At 37.4% G+C, this 24,862-nt stretch overlaps 3 protein-coding genes and 1 pseudogene across 3 annotated transcripts; all 4 read left to right on the top strand.

Annotated features, from left to right (window-relative positions):
• The first annotated feature begins 181 nt into the window (after nucleotides 1–181).
• Nucleotides 182–3,949, top strand: LOC141376336 (trace amine-associated receptor 13c-like; annotated as a pseudogene).
• Nucleotides 3,950–6,195: 2,246 nt separating this feature from the next.
• Nucleotides 6,196–10,266, top strand: taar20t (trace amine associated receptor 20t). Its single transcript, XM_073915195.1, has one exon. The coding sequence runs from the start codon at nucleotides 6,196–6,198 to the stop codon at nucleotides 7,240–7,242; it is 1,047 nt and encodes a 348-aa protein (XP_073771296.1). The 3' UTR covers nucleotides 7,243–10,266.
• A 1,475-nt stretch (nucleotides 10,267–11,741) lies between these two features.
• taar20u (trace amine associated receptor 20u) lies at nucleotides 11,742–12,794 on the top strand. The gene has a single exon (XM_001920788.6). The coding sequence runs from the start codon at nucleotides 11,742–11,744 to the stop codon at nucleotides 12,792–12,794; it is 1,053 nt and encodes a 350-aa protein (XP_001920823.4).
• Nucleotides 12,795–20,753: 7,959 nt separating this feature from the next.
• Nucleotides 20,754–21,948, top strand: taar20c1 (trace amine associated receptor 20c1). Its single transcript, XM_009305626.5, has one exon. It carries the CDS (start codon nucleotides 20,831–20,833, stop codon nucleotides 21,884–21,886), a length of 1,056 nt encoding a protein of 351 aa, XP_009303901.2. The 5' UTR covers nucleotides 20,754–20,830; the 3' UTR covers nucleotides 21,887–21,948.
• Nucleotides 21,949–24,862: the final 2,914 nt, after the last annotated feature.

Below are 24,862 nucleotides of genomic sequence, written 5' to 3'. Positions count from 1 at the left end.
CATAAAAACAGACAGACATCTCATCCATCAACACCGCACAAACAATGGGTAATTGTCACCCATATCCGATTCATGTGTTTACACTTGCCATACAATTTACGATGTTGTGCATGTGTAAAGGCAGGTTCTAGCATCTGCACCACACTATCAACACATGATCTTCCTTCTATGTCATTAAACCATGGAGAAGTACCACATTGTCGCAAGTTTAATGACGTAGAAAACAGAATGCCTCAATAAATCCGGTCTACCTGTTTACATGATAGTCACATTGTCACATATCCGATATACATCTGATATATTTCCACACATAAAGGAGGTCTGAAACCGGTCTCTGAATATCCGAATATGTGTGTGTTTTTTTTTTTTTTTCTGTGTTTACGCGGTCATAGAACAGATCCGATCTGTGTCACATATAAGCAAAAAAAAAAAAAAATAAAAAAAATGGAATTGGGTCACATATGGAGAAAAATGAATTTTAATTAGTTGTGTCTTTATTTTTTATCAGAAAAATGTTAAGTCTAACGACAGATTAATCAATCTTTTTTAATTTGTATGATACCATGTATTACCCAAACATACTTCTTTTTTACTGTGTTGCATACTTTTCAGAAGGAACTGCTGACAAGAGGGACATAGCAGAATAACAATAAATATAGTGCGGGGGCTCTTGCTCCAGACTGCTGCTAATAAAAAGTCTATACATGTCACAAAGAGCATGATGCTTGCAGAAGTTGTGAAATATATTGAAGATGCACTTAATTGTTCAGTTCTGGTATGCAGAGAAGGGTCACAGAAAAGAGGAAGTATGTCTGGGTGCAACACTCAAAGGATTGCAGAATGACTGATTAGTGTTGTTACACCAAGACATGTTACAATAATTCTAATTAAATGTGTTATGGTGCTTTCTCACCTAGACCTTTGTTTCAGAACCTGGTGCGTTTCCCCAGTTAGCGCAGTTCGTTTGGCAATACAGCAATCTAAAACAATAGGTCTGAGATTGCCTGAATCAGGTGGTCTCGGCTTGATTGAAACAAACTCTGGAGCGGATCGGTTGTAAGAAAGCAATACGATCCGAGCAAGGCCATATCACAGTTTATTATGGATATGTAAAAGGCATAAATACGGCTATATGAAGAGAGAATTATGAGAAGGGCGGGATGTCATTCCTACCAGTAAATGTGCGTTTAATGTCAAATATGAAAGTGAAAGCATGTTAACTAATAATGACAGCTGTTCATTCGTGAGGAACATTGACCAACTGCAGTCTTAATTTATCTGTTATTCCTCTATATATGCCTATAATGCATAAGCTAACTGCTCTATATTTAGTGACGATGCCTGTGGGTGTCACCATTCGAAATGAAAGCCCAGCTTACCGTTGATAATGTCTCATTGCTCATCGTCATAAATTAAATAAGGACGCATGACAGCTGAGCGGGACTCTGCAAAATAAACCGTGAAACTCTGACAAATGTGAGTTGTTTTAGCTATTTTGGTCCATTTAGAAATTAAAGAACAAAGAGCAACAGTGTAACAATTTTATTTCCTGTTTTGGAACAAGAGAGTTGATGCACAGGTGTAAAAGCACCCTTAATATCAAAGGAAACATACATACCATACATTTTTTGTATAGTTCAGTTTTTTTTTTTTCATCTTAAAAAAAGGGTCCCTCAGGAAGTACTGTTATAGGTTACCATATGTCAACGTCAACCAGTTAACATTTCATCCAAAATCTTTCTTTTTGGTTTTTATGCTTTCTTTATATACAGCAGTAGCTGTAGGCAGATTCAGCCTGCTTTGACTGAACTCTTTGAATTCTGTATTGAATAATGTATTGAGGTCCTAGGCCATTTAGTGATCTATAAACAAGTAATAATACTTTCAAAAGTGGGAGCCAGTGTAAAGACCTGAGGACAGATTTGATATGCCCTGATTTTCTGGTTCTGGTCAGAATTCGGAGCTGCAACTGTCTGGCTGTCTTTTTGGGACGGCCAGTGAGGAGTCCATTACAGTAATCCATTCTGCTGCTGAAAAAAGCATGAACAAGTTTCACAGTCTTCACTAGAGACAAAGCATTTAACTCTTGCAATGTTTTGAGATGATAGTATGCTGATTTAGTTACTGCTTTGACATAACTACTGAAGCTCAGATCTGACTCCAGCATGTGTTGAAGCTGAATTCTTTGTTGCTAAACTGACAAGAGAATTAAAGCAATAGTGCAATAGGATGTTTTATACTGTAATGTTTTTTAATACCTAAACCATTTTTTTCAGAATGTAACAGTTGGATTTTTGTAGCAGAAAACCTGCAGAAGGCCTGCAAGATGAAGAGAAATCAAATTTATCATTATCCACATCATCATTTATTATTGGACATTCATCTAAATCCTCATTTTAAATTCCTATTTACAGTAGGTGGTCGGGTGAAGGGTTCTTTTGTTATTTAAGAATTTGTGGGCCTGCATATGAGTTTTTGCCTTTTGTGCCTGCTGAGTAAACCACATTTTAATACAATCCACAAAGGGATTCACTTAAATGAGCTCCAGCACTACAGTGAATTTAAAAAGATGAATGATTCAAAGCAGCTGATTAAAACAACTAAACTGAAATTTACGTTTGAACAGCAGCAGAAAACTCAACCTGGACTGAATAAATGGATTTAATCTTAAAGATAATGTGCAAAACAAAGAAAGTGTTTTTTAAAAATAAATTGCATCAGAGTGGGCGGTAAATGGGCTGGTCGGTCTGATCGAGACACTGTATAAATGAAAGGACAGAAATGAGAGCAGAACAAACTCCTAACAGGAGGAGACTCACTCATGGCCTATGAGACAGAGGATCAGGAGACTCAATACTGCTTTCCTGCCATCAACTCATCATGTGTTAAAGGACGACACTCAAGTCATGGATATATCGCATATTTGCTTGTGTCATTGCTGTCAGCATGGACTGTGTTTCTGAACCTGCTGGTGATCATCTCCATCTCTCACTTCAAGAAGCTTCACACTCCAACCAACATGATTATTCTCTCTCTGGCTGTGACTGATCTGCTTGTTGGACTTCTCATGCCTGTAGAGGCCATCAGACTGATTGAGACATGTTGGTATTTTGGAGACACTTTCTGTGGACTCTATTTATTATTTGTTGCATTACTCCTTTCAGCATCTCTTGGTAATTTACTTCTAATTGCTGTTGATCGTTATGTGGCTTTATGTCACCCTTTACTGTACCCACAGAAAATAACAATCACTAAAACTTTAATGAGTATCTGTCTGTGCTGGTTTTGCATATCAGTTTATAACACTGCCCTTGTAATTAATAATGGGAATTTGGACACTTTAAACAGAAAGGATGAGTGTTATGGAGAATGTTTCCTCATGATAAGGTTTAGTTGGATAGTCATTGACCTATGTGTTTCATTATTTTTTCCTTGCACCGTGATCATTATATTATATTCCAGAATTTTCTGTGTTGTTCATCGGCAAGTGAAGGTTATAAACTCTCTGATGAAGGGTGGTAAATGTGTAATGAAGAGTTCAATGAAGAGGAAATCTGAGAGTAAAGCTGCTCTGACATTAGGAATAATCGTGTCAGTTTATCTACTTTGCTATATCCCATATTGTATCTGTTCTCTAACAGTCAACTCTTTGACAGTACTGAATGTCTTAATATGGCTTCTGTATGCTAGTTCAGGTCTGAATCCTCTGGTTTATGCTTTATTTTACTCCTGGTTTAAAAAGACAGCTAAAATCATTTTAACTCTGCACATATTTCAGCCGGCATCCTCTCTGATCAATATTTTTACAGAACATTAATTATAATTACTTCCAAAGCTGTCACTAATAAAGTCATATGAATATTTATATCTGTAATTTTCACCAAAGTTCATGAAACTCAATTAAAAATTGATGTTTGATTTAAGTAACTTCTGTGCTGTTTATATAAAAAGTAAATACAAATTCAATTTACCAGACTAGAAATTATTACCACATTATTATTATGCGGGTAAATTAGCTATAGGGAAAAGAGCTTATGTGGCTCACCTTGCTTTTTGCTTCAAGTCTTAATTCCTATATTAATGTTTTCATAATAATATTTAACACCATAAGGGGGTGTATTCTTCCAGAATTGATTTTGGTGTTCAAACCTGATCAAATCCACCTGCTCGTAGAAAATGAACTTGACATTTGCTGTGTCTCATAAGAAAACACAATGCTGAAGTGTTGAAATTCTACAGGCAACTTAATTCATGGACATAAATGTCTAATGGACACACCAGACCTGCTTATTAGAGCTTTTAATTTTATATGGCATTAAATAAGTATTAAATACGAGTGTTGTGTTGTGTTAATATTGAGCATCACACCTCTAGCCCAACAGAGGAGCTCCAGAAGGGGAAAAAAAAGGAGAGCTGATGACAGTGAAGGACGAGAGGAGCAGGCCTCAGCAACTTTATGATGCTCTTCTGCTTATATTAGTGCAGCAGCTGTCTAGAAAGCTCTGCTATTGTTAATTAAATTTTGTTGTTTATTTGTTTTAGGATTAAATCTAAGTTGTATTAATTGTTTGCTAGTTCATGAACTATCGACTTTGTTTCTGCATCGTTATATTAGTTATCACAATAGAGAAAATATATCTATATATAATGACATAAACTACATTGTGTTTGTTCTACTAGTTTGAAAAATAAAACTCATAAAATACAAATCAGGAGTGATAATGATCATGAGCAGAGAGGATAGTGATAATAAAGACATATTTTAATTGCACTCATTATAATGTTATATCTGAGGATTTTCTAGGTCGTTCATCAGCAAGTGAAGGTTATAAACTCTTTGATGAAGGGTGGTAAATGTGTAACGGAGGGTTCAGTGAAGAGGAAATCTGAGAGTAAAGCTGCTCTGACTTTAGGAATCATTGTGACTGTTTATCTGCTTTGCTATATTCCTTTCTGTATCTGTTCTCTAACTGTAAACTCTTCCACAATTCTAAATGTTTTAATATGGGTTTTGTATGCTAACTCAGGTCTGAATCCTCTGGTTTATGTGTTATTTTACTCTTGGTTTAAAAAAGACAACTACACTTACTTTAACTCTGAAAATATTTTTACAGAACATGAATTATAATCTCTAGCAAAGCTGTCACTATAATACATATAATAACATTTGATTTCTCTTTGTAATTTTCACTACTCGTGTTATACAATATTACAGAGCTTATTTCAATCTGTAAGTTTGATGTTAAAAGGGCCATGAAACCCCCTTGTTTCAGCAGGGTTTTTTGACACCTCTACTTTGGAAAAAGTCAGGAAAGTGGGCGCGTCCAGCTCTGTTTAGGGGGAGTGTCAGAGGAGGGGAAGAGGGAAGGTCCGTAAAAATTTGCATAAAAATGGGAGTGTCGGTTTGGGCACATGCTAATTTTCACACACTTCCACATTTATTTTTCATAAAGTAACAGAAGGACTTTTAATAGCAGATAATTCCATTCAAGCACATTCAAGGCAGCATCATAATAAGAAATGTAATTTACTGTTCGTATTATTGTCAGTTTCGTCATCATTAATATTTAATAATTATTAGACATTCATTATGGATTTATTGCACAAAATATCAATCAGTCATCACAGCATTTTTTAGATAGTTGTTCCTGATTTTTGTTATTCCTAATTGATGTTGTTTACAAATACAATAAATCCCTTAATATACAATTTGCAGTGGTGCTGCTCATTCATTTTTGCTGGGTGCTCCTTAATTTTTTTTTGTTGCTACCAAATTTTTTCTGGTGCTCCTAAATTTTTTTTTTTCTGGTGCTCCTCATTTTTTTCTAGTGCTCCTAAATTTTTCTGATGCTCCTAAATTTTTTCTGGTGCTAATAAATTTTTTCTAGTGCTCCTAAATATTTCTGATGCTCCTAATTTTTTTCTGGTGCTCGTACTTTTTTTCTAGTGCTCTTAAATATTCTCTGGTGCTCCTAATTTTTTTCTGGTGCAACAAAGTTTTTTTCTTGTGCTCCTAAATATTTTAAGTTGGGAGCAGTGGTGCTACCAAGTGAAAAAGCTCATTTCAAGCTAATTTTTGGGCGGGATAAAGACCAAAAAAAAAAATTGCCTGCAAGCCGCTACAATAATTTATTCATTGATTACATCAGAGTAGGTGGTAGATGGGTTGGTCATTCTGATCCAGACACTGTATAAATGAAAGGACAGAAAGGAGAGCAGAACAAACTTGAAACAGACTCGCTCATGGCCAATGAGACAGAGGATCAGGAGACTCAATACTGCTTCCCTGACATCAACTCATCATGTGTGAAGGGGCTGCTCTCTAATCATGGATATATCATCACATATGTGTTTGCATCATTGCTGTCAGCATGGACTGTGTTTCTGAACCTGCTGGTGATCATCTCCATCTCTCACTTCAAGAAGCTTCACACTCCAACCAACATGATTATTCTCTCTCTGGCTGTTACTGATCTGTTTATTGGAGTTGTCATGCCTGTAGAGGCCATCAGACTGATTGAGACGTGTTGGTATTTTGGAGACACTTTCTGTGCACTTTATTTATTATTTGTTGAATTACTTCTATCAGCATCTCTTAGTAATTTAGTTTTAATTGCTGTTGATCGTTATGTGGCTGTGTGTCACCCTTTACTGTATCCACAGAAAATAACCATCACTAAAACACTAATGAGTATCTGTCTGAGCTGGGCTTGGCTCTTAGCTTATATCGTTGCCCCTGTAATTAATAGTAGACATTTTTACACTTCACATGGAACAGATGAATGTTATGGAGAGTGTTTAGTCCTCATCAGTTTTAGTTGGACAGTCACTGATCTGTTCATGTCTTTTATTTTTCCTTGCACTGTGATCATAATGTTATATTCAAGGATATTTTTTGTCGTTCATCAGCAAGTGAAGGTTATAAACTCTCTGATGAAGGGTGGTAAATGTGTAACAGAGGGTTCAGTGAAGAGGAAATCTGAGAGTAAAGCTGCTCTGACTTTAGGAATCATTGTGACTGTTTATCTGCTCTGCTGGATTCCTTATTATATCTGTTCTCTAACTGTTATCTCTTCCACAATTATAAATGTTTTAATATGGTTTTTGTATGTTAACTCAGGTCTGAATCCTCTGGTTTATGCTTTATTTTACCCCTGGTTTAAAAAGACAGCTAAACTCATCTTAACTCTGAAAATATTTCAGCCGGCGTCCTCTCTGGTCAATATTTTTAAAGATCATTAGTTATAATCACTAGCAAAGCTGTCGCTAGTATAAAATTAATTATGTTTGTTTTCTCTTTGTAATTTTCACCACTCATGTCATACATTACTGCACATAGCTTATTTCAAGCTGTAAATAACTTCTGATGTACTGCTTGGAAAACAAAATAGCAGCAGAACAAAATTCACAGCAGTACATCATAAGTTACTTAGAGATCAAACTTACAGGTTCAAATAAGCTATGTGTAGTAATGTATGACACAAGTGGTGTGAAAGTTGTGTCCTTTATTAACTGTGTGAATTAGGTATGAGGGAGGCTGGTTGTAACTCCTTTATGCTTAATCCCATATAATAGCATTAATACTATTTATAACTGTCATGAAAACTGTGTTTGCAAGCAACAAACATTGTTACCAAAATCATCAGTTCATTGATAATGAACTTTATATCTGTTTTTTAATCTAAAATAACTTATGTTGTGTTGTGTCTGAGAGTGGTGTGAGCAGAATGAGGTCAGTGGAATAAGTGATAAGAATCACCTGTGCAGCACAGCTGTCTCCAGCACAGCAAATGGAAATTTTACATGCAAACTAAATTATTAGTTACAACCAATCTAAGCCCGGTTTCACAGACATAGGCTCAGAATAAACCTGGATCAGGCCATAGTTCAATTAGAACATTTAAGTGTGTTTTTCTAATAAATATGCCTTAGAAAAAAAAAAAAAAACACTGGTTGCCACATGAAGACAAAACAACCATCAGTGCATGTTTCTCACAGCTCAAATTTACATGTGTGTCTGGATTTAGACTGAAGCCTTGTTTGTGAAACCAGGAACTATAGTGTGATTACACTATGATTACTACATTTACAAGAACATCAGTAATCAAATTATTTACCTTAATCTGAATAAGACAATATATTTAAGGCGTTTAATAGTTGATATGGGGTATATAATATAAGGTGTTTAATATACATACACAAATATGTATACATACACATACATATAATGACGACAAAAAGTCTTGATGGAAAGCCGAGGAGGAATTTGAAGGAAAGTTTTGTTTTTTTTACATTGTTTTGCTAAGGGTCTACTCGCACCATGCTATCCAAACCATGCCCAGGCTCGTTTCCCGGATCGTTTGAGAAGTGTGAGTGCTCTGAATTGAGCTCAGGCATGGTTCACTTGGCCGGCCCTGGCGTAGTTGGAAGAGGTGTGCCAGAGCATGGTTCACTTGGGCTTTGGCGCGGTACGCTTGTGTGTGAGTGCAAAATGCGCCTAAACTCAAAACTGAAAGCGAAGCGTGACTTTTATGGGACTGTGTCATATGGATTGATTAATCATTCTTACTGTTCAGAGAACGCAAACTGTTGCAGTTTATTAAAGACGCAAATCCCTCACTGCACGACAGCTGCACCTTCAGCAAACCTCCTAATTCCTGCAGCACGAGTACTCTATTGTTGTTTATGAGCGTCAAAAGTGGCTGATCTGTTTGGTTAAAATATTTGACTGCGTGTCACTGCATATCAAACAACTTAAACGATATAACTAAAGAAATCTCCACTGTGCTGAGCGAGAGCGCTTACTGAACAGCGCAGCATCGATGACGTAATTGTGCCCAGGCCGAATATAATGTGAGTGCGGGCCGTCGGTGAAGATGGGACGGGGGACAAGTGTGCTTTGGCCTGGTTTGAGTGTAACGGAGACCAGCTAGTGTGTGCTGTGCAGGTAAACCTCACTCCTCTGACCTCTAAAGGTGCTCTAGCGACAGATGCTAGAGGCCATGGTCTTTAGCCTCCTTGTTAGAGCAACCGACTCCCATGCGGAAGGTCGCCGGTTCGATTCCAGCTCGGAGTGGGTTGGGCGGTGTAGGACCGGTGGGGTTACACTAGTACGGTCTAAATGTTAGATTTGAGAAATCTCAGATACTTTTGTGCATCCACATGGACAATGCAAGCATCTACATCCACACCTCATGGAGTGAGAATGTGGGAAAAGCTCTCTCCCACACTCCCTTCCCCTACTCTTCCCACTCACCCAACTCACAGAAAAGTCATCTTAACTCACAGAATAGTCATCTCAAAGAATAAATGTTCTGTATCAATGCAAGTGACTTTCTGCATCATCTTTGATATCATTCGAAATGTCTCAGTGAGACAGGTACAATGGTCTCATTCTCAATGAAATAGTCATAATATAAGAAAACATTTTAAACTTTAGGTATCTTTGATCCACTGCAGAAGGGGTGTCATTTGTCAGGGTGCTCTATCCAAATTACCTCCTGATTCCCACAGCAGGTGGGTTCCCATTGTTGTTTCAGACACCCCCACTTGAAGAATGTTTTACTATGGGTTGACTATTTAGGCAAAACCTGTCAAGAAGCTCAGGGTGATTCTGCAGCCAGATCAGCCCATAGTATAGAGCCCTCATGGTCTAAACCAGTTGTTCTCAAAGTAGGGGTCGGGACCCCTAAAGTGGCCGCAGAACAATGAAGGGGGGCGTTGCCTGGTGATTTCCAAAAATGTACATATTTTTATTAAACCATTGGAATGACCATATTTTATCCATAACCAACTGAAGAGAAACAAAATAGTCGTTCATAGTTACTATATACTATATAGTTAATATAGTAGCTTATAATTACTAGTTCTATTGGATTGCGACACCTGGGATAATCACATTATATTAAAGACACAGCAAGGGCGTCAGATGTAGCAGATTGATTTTATAACATCAGGGTAAACTTTCTGACACATTTACAGCACTAACAAAGAATAGACTTGGGTCTATTGGTGTGTGTGCACTATTGCATGCAGGATTTCACTATTAATAACCACCTCAGAGGATATTGGGGGACAACTGGCATTGTCATTTTGGGGGTTGCGGGCTGAAACGTTTGGGAACCCCTGTTCTATACTATGTATATTTTGAAGTCAAGTATGCATCTTTGGATCTTAGATTTATTTTTGAGAATTTGATGTCTTGTATCGATCGTTAATGAATTGAGTGACTAATTGGCCTAATCTGTATACCTGACTATTAAATTATGTTTGAAAGCATTCTGCTTACTCTGTAATTATTCATTATAGTAGATTATGCTAAATCCTTGTTTCCGAACTTCCTGCGTCAGGTCAGTAGACGGACTAAAGTCCAGTTGAGAAGGAGCATTGGGCACACTAATTAAATTTTAGAGATCTGACTGACTCTTGATATTGATTTAAGTGTACTTAGGTCGAAAAGAGTTATTTTTCATCTAGGGTAACAATATGTTGCTCAACTAACCTAGATAGGGTGCCTGACCCTTGTTTGAAAGTAGTGTACTACTAAATGAAGTGTACATGGGAAACCATGAGCTTGGCTAAACCAGATTTATTATAGCAAACAATAGTCGGTTACAATTTTAATAATGGCCTTGACCTCTGATTAGAAGTAATATTAGTTTTAACTCAAGAGTGTACATCTAAGATAGGGCTCAGGAACCTTTTTTCAGTAAAGAGCCAATTTGTGTGTGTGTGTGTGTGTGTGTGTGTGTGTGTGTGTGTGTGTGTGTGTGTGTGTGTGTGTGTGTGTGTGTGTGTGTGTGTGTGTGTGTGTGTGTGTGTGTGTGTGTGTGTGTGTGTGTGCGTGTGCGCGCGTGCGCAGTCATTTTTGTAATGTTTTTTAAAGGAAAATCAATCAGTTCATCAAGGCTACATTTATTAAATGTAAAAAAGTAAAATCGTTAAATATTTATTAAAAATGTAAATAACTGATTTCTTATTGTATGTAGCTTCAAATAAAATTATTATTCCAGCCATTATTGCTTTTATTACTATTACTATTAATAACAATAACTTTAATAAAAAATGATAACAACAATAATTAATATTAGTGATTTCTGAAGGATCATGTGACTCTAAAGACTGGAGTAATGAAGCTGAAAAGTCATCTTTAAATTCACTGGTCAAATGATTAAATTAAATGATGAACTACTTTTGAACTGTTATTTTATACTGCAACATTTCATAATTTTGCTGTATTTATGATTAACTAAATGTAGCCTTGGTGAGGAGAAGAAGCTTATTTACAGCAAAATACAGTAAGATTTACAGTAGCTGATTAGAGCAACTGAACACATTCCTGAGAAAAACTTTAGATTTGAACAATGGCAGAAAACCCTAAAGAGTAATGTGTTTGAATGTTCTACAAAGAGAGGGAATGTTTTTTTTTTTTTTTTTTTTTTTTTTTGATAGATTACATCAGAGTGGGCGGTAGATGGATTGGTCAATTGATTTAACATTAATTCAATCCAGACCAAAGGAGCCACTTTGGATTTGGGGATAAAGATTTACAGCAGCTGATTAAACAAACTTTACATTCAAACAGCAGCAAAAAAAAACTCAATTAGTAATGTATTTAAAATCCAATGTTCAACAAAGAGAAGGAAGGCCTTTTTTTTTTTTTTTTTGATAGATTACATCAGAGTGGGCGGTAGATGGGTTGATCAGTCTGATCCAGACACAGTATAAAATGTATGAAATGTATGAAAGGACAGAAAGGAGAGCAGAACAAACTCCTAACAGGAGGAGACTCACTCATGGCCTATGAGACAGAGGATCAGGAGACTCAATACTGCTTTCCTGACATCAACTCATCATGTGTCAAGAGGAGAAGCTCCAGTCATGGATATATCATCATATATGTGTTTTTGTCATTGCTGTCAGCATGGACTGTGTTTCTGAACCTGCTGGTGATCATCTCTATCTCTCACTTCAAGAAGCTTCACACTCCAACCAACATGATTATTCTCTCTCTGGCTGTAACTGATCTGCTTATTGGACTCATCATGCCAGTGGAGGCCATCAGACTGATTGAGACATGTTGGTATTTTGGAGACACTCTCTGTGAACTTTATTTATTATTTGTTGATTTACTTATCTCAACATCTCTTAGTAATTTAGTTCTAATTGCTGTTGATCGTTATGTGGCTGTGTGTCACCCTTTACTGTATCCACAGAAAATTACCATCACTAAAACACTAATGAGTATCTGTCTGAGCTGGGTTTGTTTATCAGCTTATATCATTGCCATTGCGATAAATAATAGATATTTTGACACTTCACACAGAACAGATGTGTGTTACGGAGAGTGTTTAGCCATTATAAGTTTTAGTTGGACAGTCACTGATCTGTTCATGTCTTTTATTTTTCCTTGCACTGTGATCATAATATTATATTTGAGGATTTTCTATGTCGTTCATCAGCAAGTGAAGGTTATAAACTCTCTGATGAAGGGTGGTAAATGTGTAACGGAGGGTTCAGTGAAGAGGAAATCTGAGAGTAAAGCTGCTCTGACTTTAGGAATCATTGTGACTGTTTATCTGCTCTGCTGGATTCCATACTATATCTGTTCTCTAACTGTAATGACTTCCACAGCTCTAAATGCTTTATTATGGGTTGTGTATGCTAGCTCAGGTCTGAATCCTCTGGTTTATGCTTTGTTTTACCCTTGGTTTAAAAAGACAGCTCAACTCATTTTAACTTTGAAAATATTTCAGACAGCATCCTCTCTGATCAATATTTTTACACAATATTAATAGCAACTACTTGCCAAGCTGGTTTGTAATGTAGATTTGATAATATTTGGTTTATCTTTGTAATTTTCACTACTCTTGTCATTTCACACAGAGCTTATTTCAACCTGTAAGTTTGATGTTTAAGTAACTTCTGGTGTACTACGGTGAAAACAAGATAAACATGTGACATAAATATCTTATAATAACTATGTGAATTTGACATGTTGTGAGGGTTGTGTGGTTTACCTTGCTCAGTGCTTAATCCCATTTAACAATATTCATAACTGCCATAAAAAAACAGTGTTTGCAAGCAAGAAACATTTTAGTTTTTTTTTTTTTACAAAATTCACCTTTTTATTGATAATGAACTTCACACTTGCATTCTCCACATCTGAAAAATGAATGTTAATTGTTGTAGTTTGAAACCACGGTCACAGTGCACTTTTTGCCCTAAAGACCTCCATTCATATGTATGCAAATGCAGCAGGCTGGAAACACAAGCTTGTGTGGCAGGTTTCCCATGGCGTTGCTTTCCAAAGTTCAAGCTTTATGAATTATGATCTGCAAAATCACATCACATAGATAAGAGGAACCAATAAAAGATCAAAACATGACCTCTCTGTACAGAAATATGTACATACTTTTAAATGTAAAATATGCAGCAGCTGATGTACAATCATCTTGTTTTATTCCACCTCTTTCCGCAAGATTTAGAACAATTATACCTGTCTGCTCTATAGTCAGCCAAAATAGTTTATTTCTGAAATTGGTAGAACTCAAACGTGACATTTTCTAATCTGTATATTAAACTTGAAACAAAAAATATCCTCATAGAAATTATACATAATCATAATTTTTGTTTGTGATTTTTCGGAATAAAAATGATTTTGTGTTGGTAATTCTCAGAAATTTGCAGACATTTTTGCGATTAAAAATATATAGAGTTGAAATCAAAATTATTAGCCCCCATTTGAATTTTTCTTTTTCAAATATTTCCCAAATGATGTTTAACAGAGCAAGGAAATTTTCACAGTATGTCTGATAATATTGTTTCTTCTGGGGAAAGTCTTATTTGTTTTATTTCAGATAAAATACGAGCAGTTTTTAATTTATTAAAAAACATTTTAAGGTCAAAATTATTAGCCCCTTTAAGCTTTTTTTTTCCGATAGTCTACAGAACAAACCATCATAATACAATAACTTGCCTGATTACCCTAACCTGCCTAGTTAACCTAATTAACCTAGTTAAGCCTTTACATGTCACTTTAAGCTGTATAGAAGTGTTTTGTAGAATATCTCAAAACATCAAGCAGAGCGCTTTCCGAAATCAACATTATATATATATATACATGCAGCTGGGATGAGAATAAGCACCTCCACCTCCAATCCATGGTGCTCCATCAGAAAAAGGCGGTTTGCCATTTCTGGGTTAAAGGAAAGTTCTTACCCCAGGTGAAGGAGTTCAAGTCTCTTGTTAACGATTGAGGGAAGGATGGAACTTAAGATTGACAGGCAGATCAGTACAGCGGCAGCAGTAATGTGCTCAATGTACCAGTCCGCTGTGGTAAAGGAAGAGTGGAGTCATTAGGCAAAGCTCGATTTGCCGGTTAATCTATGTTTCTACTCTCACCTATGGTTATGAGCTTTAGGCCATGACCAACAGAACAAGATCTCAGATACAAGCAGCCAAAATGAGTTTCCTTCGCAGGGTGGCAGGGTGCACCCTTAAAGATAGGGCAAGGAGCTCTGTCACCTGGGAGGAGCTGAAAATCTGAATAAATTGATTTTAAGCAAAAAAATAAATAAAAACTTGTGATTCTCATTTTAGCCAGAATCGTGCAACCCATTTAGTTTTTTCCTAAAACATTCACCGATGTGCTGATTCGGTCTTCCCTGCCAAGTACACCTTATATTGGTTCACACTAGCTGTCAATCACTCAAGGCTTTCTGCTGTCAGATGACTGGGAGTTTTAGGACAGTGGAAAATGCAAAGACTGAAGTCTGAACAAGAGGCCATAAAACGTACACAGGTTTGCAAACCTACTTAAAGTTACAAATATTGGCGCTTATGATAGTGATCATGTGGTAAATGTTGATCTGCCAGCTGGAACAGAGTGCATGTTTTTGGATAGAGTGCTTGAAAGACTTGGAGTAGCTGTTTATTGTGCCAAATATCGATGTATTGCATTCACTGTACGGTTGGGTCAATAGACATTATGATGCTAAGCCGGCATCTCAATCCTCTGCCCCGCCCCTGTCACAGCAGCAACACGCTTGTGAAAAACACAAACCCAGGCCACGTTTACACTAATACAATTAATATTCACATTGATAATCCAGAAATCAATGCTGTAAAAGAACTGATGACTGTTTTTAACACTTTTGATCTGACTCAGCATGTTCAAGGACCCACACACAATTGTGGACACACTCTTGATCTACTTATAACTAAGGGTTTACACATTTCATCGACTGTTGTTAAGGATGTGGCACTATCTGATCATTTCTGTATCTTTTTTTGATATATTGATCACTCCAGCTATTAAAGACAGATCTGTCTCTGTCAGAAAGAGATGCATAAATGAGAACACCAGTGAGCAGTTTATGAAAGCCATATCGCTGGCACCAAGTATATCTGCAGACTCTGTTGATTCTCTCCTTGATTTGTTCAATTCTAAAATTGAGAATGTCATAAATGATATCGCTCCTGTTAAAGTCAGGAAGATGACTGGCAGGCAAAAGGGATCTTGGACAAGGTCACCGAAAGTACAAATGATGAAAAGACAGTGCAGAAAAGCTGAGCGTATGTGGAGAAAGACGAAACTAGTAGTCCATTATAACATCTATAAAGACAGTCTTCATGCCTTTAATATGGAACTAAACACTGCTAGACAGACTTTCTTTTCAAGCCTTATAAACAGCAACTTAAATAATGCTTGCACACTCTTTGCAACGATAGAGAGACTCACAAACCCCCCCAGTCAGATTCCAAGTGAGCTCCTCTCTGAAAGCAAATGTAATGAGTTTGCTCATTTCTTCACTGATAAGATTAATAATATCAGAAAGGCAATCAGCTCATCCAATCAGCCAAGTTGTGTTGATATCAAACAAGCTCAACCACAACTTAAGAAATCAGACATTATGTCTGATTTCATGGCAATTAACGGTAAAATCTTAGAAGAGACTGTGCAAGTTATGAAAACATCAACCTGCAGTCTTGACACGCTTCCCACATCATTCTTCAAAACGGTGTTTACCTGTTTAGAAATGGATCTTCTAAAAGTGGTAAATGCTTCACTTCTATCAGGGATTTTTCCAACCTCACTTAGAACTGCAGTTGTTAAACCCCTCTTGAAGAAGAGCAACCTGGATAACACCCTATTGAGCAATTACAGGCCAATCTCAAATCTCCCTTTCATTGGCAAAATCATTGAAAAAGTTGTTTTTAACCAGGTTAACAAGTTCTTAAACTTCAGGGGGTGTTTAGACAATTTTCAATCGGGGTTCAGAGCACATCACAGTACAGAGAGCGCTCTTATAAAGATAATCAATGATATACGCCTAAATACAGATTCAGGTAAAATAACAGTGCTGGTATTGTTGGATCTCAGTGCTGCATTTGACACTGTCGATCACAGCATACTTCTGGATAGGCTGGAAAACTGGGTTGGGTTGTCTGGCACGGTCCTCAAATGGTTTAGATCTTACCTTGAAGGGAGAGGTTACCATGTCAGTATAGGTGACCATAGGTCGAGGTGGACACCCATGACGTGTGGAGTCCCACAAGGCTCGATTCTGGCACCTCTCCTGTTCAACCTTTACATGCTCCCTCTAAGCCAAATAATGAGAAAGAACCAAATCTCCTACCACAGCTATGCTGATGACACTCAGATCTACCTAGCCTTACAGCCTAATGACTACAGCCCCATTGACACCCTCTGCCAATGCATTGATGAAATGAGCAATTGGATGTGCCAAAACTTTCTTCAGTTAAACAAAGAGAAAACTGAAATTATTGTGTTTGGAAACAAAGATGAGGTTCTCAAGGTAAATGCGTACCTTGGCACTAAAGGTCAAACGACAAAAAATAAGGTCAAGAATCTTGGTGTGACTCTTGAGTCAGATCTGAGTTTCAACAGTCATGTCAAAGCAGTCAGTAAATCAGCATACTATCATCTCAAAAACATAGCAAGAATCAGATGCTTTGTTTCTAGTGAAGATTTAGAAAAACTTGTTCATGCTTTTATCAGCAGCAGGGTGGATTACTGTAATGGACTCCTCACTGGTCTTCCTAAAAAGACAGTCAGACAGTTGCAGCTCATCCAGAACGCTGCAGCCAGAATTCTAACCAGAACCAGAAAATCAGAGCACATCACACCTGTCCTCAGGTCTTTACACTGGCTGCCAGTTACATTCAGAATAGATTTTAAAGTATTATTACTGGTCTATAAATCACTAAATGGCCTAGGACCTAAATACATTACAGATATGCTCACTGAATACAAACCTAACAGATCACTCAGATCTTTAGGATCATATAAACTAGAAGTTCCAAGAGTTCAGTCAAAGCAGGGTGAATCAACTTTTAGCCACTACGCCCCTCGCTGCTGGAATCAGCTTCCAGAAATGATCAGATGTGCTCCAACATTAGGCACATTCAAATCAAGACTGAAAACACATCTGTTTAGCTGTGCCTTTACTGAATGAGCACTGTGCTGCGTCCGACAGATTGCACTATCATGTTTTTCTCTTCTTCTTCATTCTTTCATATCACATTTTACCTGTTTTTATGTTTTGTTTTGTTTTTTATGCATTTTTATTATTTGTTTTTACTTTTATTTTACTTGTTTCTTTTATTCTTGTTTATGTAAAGCACTTTGAATTGCCATTGTGTATGAAATGTGCTATATAAATAAACTTGCCTTGCCTTGCTAATACATCTTAGTTTTAAAATGGCATTTTAGAACAAAAACAATCCACATCCATTTCACCTAGTATTTCTGAACAGCTCTCCATCCACACTAGATCACTGAAAACGCACATCATGTGACCACGCACACTTACACACATGTCATGCGCCACAGTGTGTGCACGTCTGAGCACCACCAATCAGTGGGTGCTTTGAGCACAAAACCCTAGAGAGCAGTGCATGTCAGACAGTTTATTAACAATGTATTGCTGGATTGCGCCTCGCTATAGTTGTTAAATGTGATATTTAATTAATCTTGTTTTGAATTAAATATAGCGTTACTCACCAACGAGGAAACATGCATGGACAGTGCTTTTACATCATTCAAAGAAAGAGCAGGCAGAAATGGGAAAGTGATGGATCTGTGCTATTAGCATCATTATATTAGCATCATATTAGCATCATTGACTCATAACAATGTACAGCACCTATTACTATCAGTATGCTTGTGTGCTCTTAATACCGTTTCTATTCTAGTTTGCAGTTAAGGAGAAAGAAATAAATACATTGAAATGCAAATAAAAGTCTAAATAGCAGAAGTGAACAAATAGATTTTCCCTACCAGCAAATACTAGTATCTATATAAGTATATTAATCGCAAATGCTCAGTTTGTGATCACATCTCTGTTTTGTTCTGTTGATATGTAATTTAAAATATTCGTAGCTTGAAATAGATGGAAATATGATTGCTATTAGCATGACTACTATGGCGAGGGCTTAAAACGGAGCAGTGATCATAGTTTATTCATTCATTTATTTTCTTGTCGGCTTAGTCCCTTTATTAATCCGGGGTCGCTACAGCAGAATGAACCGCCAACTTCTCCAGCACGTTTTTACGCAGCGGATGCCCTTCCATCTCTGGGTAAGTGCTCATAATATTGAGAAAAAAAAAAGAAAAAGACAGCTGGTAAACATAACCTGCTTTGTATTTTTGTAGGAAACACAGTTTAGATCTTTTTAGGGTAAGAGGTGTGAGATATTGCCGTCTATCACTGATTGTGAATATCGAAAACAAAACCAACTTAACTCCGCTCCTTTAGTGCCCCTCACAGAGCTTGATCAACCCTGCCATTTCTCCCCTTGGGTTTTAGGTTTTGGAAAGGGAATAAAACTCCACCACCACTTCCAAACTTTTAGGATACCGGGTATCGGGTTTGCCCAATCTATATGCACAATGCTTTGGCTTGTTTCCCTCGCTGTAAAGCTTGACAGAGCTCCTGCCCATAGCTACGGTTGCTAAGCCACAACTGGTGGGTGGCAGTTTTTGGGTGTGGCTTAGTGACGGGTCAATTCTGATGTTAAATTATTGTGTTTAAGACATGTGCTTGCCATGTCGTTGACAACATTATTAGACATTTTTTTACTGGTAAAATTAGACATTTGTCATTATCCGATTCCCTGTTGCATTATATAGGCTAGAGTAATTATACTAGCACTGTTAAATATTTATTTTCATGCACAACACCCCAGGTTCTCTATTTTAAAAAAAATTAATTAATAAAAAAAAAAAACATGAAATGCTTGCCGTAATCATTACTCGATATGATAATTTAAATGATGTGCGCGCTGGTTTTACTTTACACTGCCAAATACGCTCAATGCTGTCGCCACTTTGAGAGAAATAAAAACACACATGTGAATCATTCTTCTTGCGCGGCTCCCAAACAAACCAGGTGTGCAACAAACCGAACCATATTTACAACTTTATTACCTGTTATTCACAGCCTATGCAGGTTCTGTACACTAAAGTAGACATCATTCACAGGTATGCGCGTGTTTCGGTAGTAAACAAACGTGAGTGCGTCAGCTCATGTGTGATTTCGCGGCCGCGACTACATTAAATGGTGACACTTTTGACACAATTTACAGTGTCCATGTTGCTGTGAAGATTTGTGCATCTGCCTTTACGCATCTCTACTGACCTTGATAATAAAAATTGGCTGAATCGTAGAAAAGCTGAATTAAGATCATGTGTAGAGTCGAATCGAGACTGTGATTTTTTTTAGATTATTGGTGCAGCCCTAGTGTAACTTATCTTTATTTATTTATGAGTTAAATATTTATGGGTAAAACAAAGACCATGTAGGTCAGGTAGTTGAAACGGTAGGCTACAAATAATGAATTCATTATGAATGAATTAATTATTCATAAATAATTAATTCACCATCGCCACGACAATGACGCCATCCTTCATCGCGATGCCAGACATCGTACAATGCCAAATTCGTTGACATCGCCCGACCCTAATTCACTGTGTGTTCCACGCAAATGGCGGCTAACTGCAAAATCCAACACGGCAAACATCATCGCCAAAGTAGCTTGCGTTTGCTAAGTTTAAACTAATACTGCAGCTCATGACAAGCAACGGTATTGTGCAGATCCGAATGGACATCTGGAGAATCCTCCTATTTTGGGCTGACTGATTCTCTTGCTTTTTTAACATCACAGAAAAATATAAATCGGCGCATAATGAGACTGTGCACTTAAAATGTGCACTTTTCTCTGAGCATGCACGCGTTCTCTCTCAAACACAGGTGCATGTGCCCAGGTCGTTGCCATCGACAGAAACCCAAACCAAAACGTTTAAAGAACGGTAGAAGCCGGAATTTTCATCCTTTCTTTGTCTGTTCTTTCTTGAGATGCATATTATGTTTCTATTTAGTTACTGGTTTTGCAACTTTCAGCACTGAATAGGTGCCCCTACATTTCTTTTTTCTGGCGCTCCTGAATTTTGAAGTCGGGAGCACCAGTGCTACCAAATAAAAAATGTAATTTCAAGCCCTGCGACATATCAATCTGTGTTTTGGTTGATGACATTTTAATCAAATCCACAACAAAGGGTTTCACTTAAAATGAGTTCCAGAGTCACTTTAGATTTAAAACATTTAAAGTTTAATTTTAGCAGCTCATTAAAGCAATTAAACACATTATTGAGCTAATAGTCACTTTTCAACAGCAGCAAAACAACCTAATCTGAACAGCAGAAATAGATTGTATTTCACAGCTAACGAAGTAAATAAAAAATAAAAAAGATTGCATCAGTGTGGGCGGTAGATAAGTTGGTCAGTCTGATCCAGACACTGTATAAATGAAAGGACAGAAAGGAGAGAAGAACAAACTCCTAACAGGAGGAGACTCACTCATGGCCTACGAGACAGAGGATCAGGAGACTCAATACTGCTTTCCTGACATCAACTCATCATGTGTCAAGGAACAACGCTCCAGTCATGGATATATCATCACATATGTGTTTGTGTCATTGCTGTCAGCATGGACTGTGTTTCTGAACCTGCTGGTGATCATCTCCATCTCTCACTTCAAGAAGCTTCACACTCCAACCAACATGATTATTCTCTCTCTGGCTGTAAATGATCTGTTAGTTGGACTCGTCATGCCTATAGAGGCCATCAGACTGATTGAGACGTGTTGGTATTTTGGAGACACTTTCTGTGGACTCTATTTATTATTTGTGTCATTACTTCTGGCAACATCTATTGGTAATTTAGTTTTAATTGCTGTTGATCGTTATGTGGCTGTGTGTCACCCTTTACTGTACCCACAGAAAATAACCATCACTAAAACACTAATGAGTATCTGTCTGAGCTGGGCTTGTTCATCAGCTTATATCATTGCAATTTTAATTAATAATAGTTATTTTGACACTTCACACAGAAAAGACAAGTGTTATGGAGAGTGTTTGCTCATGATAACGTTTAGCTGGTTTGTCACTGATCTGTTCATGTCTTTTATTTTTCCTTGCACTCTGATCATGATGTTATATTTGAGGATCTTCTATGTTGTTCATCAGCAAGTGAAGGTTATAAACTCTCTAATGAAGCATGGTAAATGTCTAAAAGAGGGTTCAGTGAAGAGGAAATCTGAGAGTAAAGCAGCTCTGACTTTAGGAATCATTGTGTCAGTTTATCTGCTTTGCTATATCCCATATTGCATCTGTTCTCTAACTGTAAACTCTGTCACGGCTATGAATGTTTTAATATGGATTGTGTATTCTAACTCAGGTGTGAATCCTCTGGTTTATGCTTTATTTTACCCCTGGTTTAAAAAGACAGCTAAACACATTTTAACACTGAAAATATTTCAGCTGACGTCCTCTCTGTTTAATGTTTTTACAGAACATTTATAATCATTACTTTCAAAGCGTTCACTAATATGTTTAATTTCTAAGTTACTTATGTATTTCTGTTAAAACAAGACAAAGATGTTTGACAGTACCCATTATTACCTATGTGATTCAGCTATGGTGTAGGGGAGGGGGTTCTCGTCTCAATCAGTCTTCAACTGCAGAGAAACAAACCGACCATTGCGGCAATAATGAATAGACAGACAAGTGTGTATTCTGTTTGTGTGTGTGTGTGTGTGTGCGTGTGTGTGTGTGTGTGTGTGTGTGTGTGTGTGTGTGTGTGTGTGTGTGTGTCTTTTATCACTGAAGCCGCTCTCTTCAAAAATGGAAAGATGCTTCGTCTGTCTGGCAATATCAGATGAGCCAATATTAAAAAATTGCAGTAAAGTAACTGTGATGTGCAGTCACACATCGAATCTGAGGTCTGATCTCATCTCTCTCTGTCATCCAGACATTGATACAGACGCCACACAAGTCAAGTCGCAAAACTGAGGCTGGTACCAGCTGACAGAATAGTTGAAGCCTTTGCGAAATCTGTCAAAACACATCACTGAAAAGGTATAAATGTCTTTGAGCCAAAAAGTCTATGTGTAGGATATCTGTAAAAACACAATCAGAGACAATGTTATGGAGAATTTGTGTGGCCTAATAATTATATTAATTCTAATAAAATGAAAACCCAAATAAACAATTCATTGCATTTCTTGTTTGATAATAATATACAGAAACGAATCAAAGGGTGGCTGGTTTGTATTAATGTGTTTTAATATAAAAAAAAATATTCTCAGCCTATTTAAGCCTAATGGCTATATATGCCGCCAATAGGCAACCCATTTAAAAAATATTACTTCACTGTCTACTGGGTGATAATGTATATTTTACAATAAAAACTAAATGTAGCATGTCTTGCTGTCATTTAAAACATGCAATTCACAACACACCAGAGCTGTAGTCTATGCATTGTGTGAACTTACAGGGAGGTACGGGTCAATAGTCATACTGCGCACCACGCTACTGAACTCTGATATCTCTGAGAGAGATTGTTACCAGATAGCCCATAATAACTTGAGAGATTTACAAATAAAAGATATTTTAAAAAGGAACAACACACAAATTCATTCATTCATTTTCTTGTCAGCTTAGTCCCTTTATTAATCCGGGATCACATTTTTACACAGCGTATGCCCTTCCAGCCGCAACCCATGTCTGGGAAACATCCACACACACTCATACACTACGAATAATTTAGCCTACCCAATTCACCTGAACTGCATGTCTTTGAATTGTGGGGGAAACCGGAGCACCCAGAGGAAAACCCATGCAAACGCAGGGAGAAAATGCAAATTCCACACAGAAACCCCAACTGAGCGACCCAGCGACCTTCTTGCTGTGAGGCGACAGCACTACCTACTGTGCCACTGCTTCGCCCAACAACACACAAATAACACAACAAATAAAACTGGTCCCGTAAAGTTCAGCACTTAATCTTGCCAGTGTCTTATGCAATGTGTGTTGGCAATTACCGCAAAACTAAAAGTGAAAGTATTATACACACGCAAAAAAAAAAAAAATGGAGGAAAAGAGGAAAGCCCCACAATGATACCGGTATTACCAGTGTTGTCACATGTCGATTAAACAAATGGGGAAATTTCCTCATCGTCACAACCCTACACCAGGGGCAATTAAATTATAGTATAGATTGTGTGTATAGTATACACACAATCCAGCATGCCTTATAATAACTTCATAAATAGTAGTAAATAAACATAGGAAAAACCCACATATTAAAAATTTTAATTTAAAACTTGCTTAAATGTAAGGTTGTAAAGTCTTATTGCCTCATGAACAAAGGTAAATTTATATCTGTTAGAGGAGCATTTGATGCTTCTAAACCTTCTTCCAGAGGGCAACAGAACACAAAAAGGCTTCAGATGATGGGAGTCATCTCCCATCACACTTTGAGTTTTCCTTAACATTTGCTGTTCGTGTAACTCTGCTAGACTCCGCAGAGGGAAATCAATACACTTGGAATAATCTCTGGTATCGATATTTGTCTAAAGTTACAAAAGATCTCGATTAATAAATCAGTCTTAAGAGGGTCGCACACCAAATGCACTGTGCACATAACAGTTGGTAACACACACCGGATGCACACATTCTCATGTTATTTTATATGAAACTTTTCAGATGGCGCTCTGTGGAAATATGAACAGTGTTCTGAGTTGTAGCTGGGTGCCATGGACAGCCGCTGAATTGCGGCGCAGGTGTGCATACTCTGATAGAAATCTGTTTAGAATTCTAAAACGCTTGACGCTGTGTGGCACAGTGCCTGCAGACTTCACCGCTTTGGCGATTTTCCCATGATGGCAGATTAACAATACATCAGAGCATTGACCTTCTTGCGTTAAGTTAGTCCTTATAAACCATCCCTTTATAAAATACATCTTTTATGAGGCTAATGTTACTGAAGAACAAACCAAATATGCAATATGATCCATGTGTAACCCCGTTGGTCCTAGACCACCTAAGCTGGGATCAAATCTGTAACTTTCCGCATGGGAGTCGGTCACTGCAACAAGTAGGCTAAAGAACGTGGCCTCTAGTGTCTGTCGCTGGAGCACCTTTTAGAGGTCTGAGGAGAGGTTTACCTGTAGAGCACTTCACTAGCTGAAACAGATTTTTTTTTAAATTATAATATCACATCAGAGTGGGCGGTAGATGGGTTGGTCGGTCTGATCCAGACACTGTATAAATGAAAGGAAAGAAAGGAGAGCAGAACAAACACCTAACAGACGGAGACTCACTCATGGCCTATGAGACAGAGGATCAGGAGACTCAATACTGCTTTCCTGACATCAACTCATCATGTGTCAAGGGGAGACGCTCAAGTAATGGATATAACATCATCTATGTGTTTGTGTCATTGTTGTCAGCATGGACTGTGTTTCTGAACCTGCTGGTGATCATCTCCATCTCTCA

Source organism: Danio rerio, chromosome 10 (assembly GCF_049306965.1).
Source record: "Danio rerio strain Tuebingen ecotype United States chromosome 10, GRCz12tu, whole genome shotgun sequence".
Taxonomy (NCBI): Eukaryota; Metazoa; Chordata; class Actinopteri; order Cypriniformes; family Danionidae; genus Danio; species Danio rerio.
Note: the sequence above shows the minus strand (reverse complement) of the source record. Positions and strands in the feature narration are given on the sequence as shown.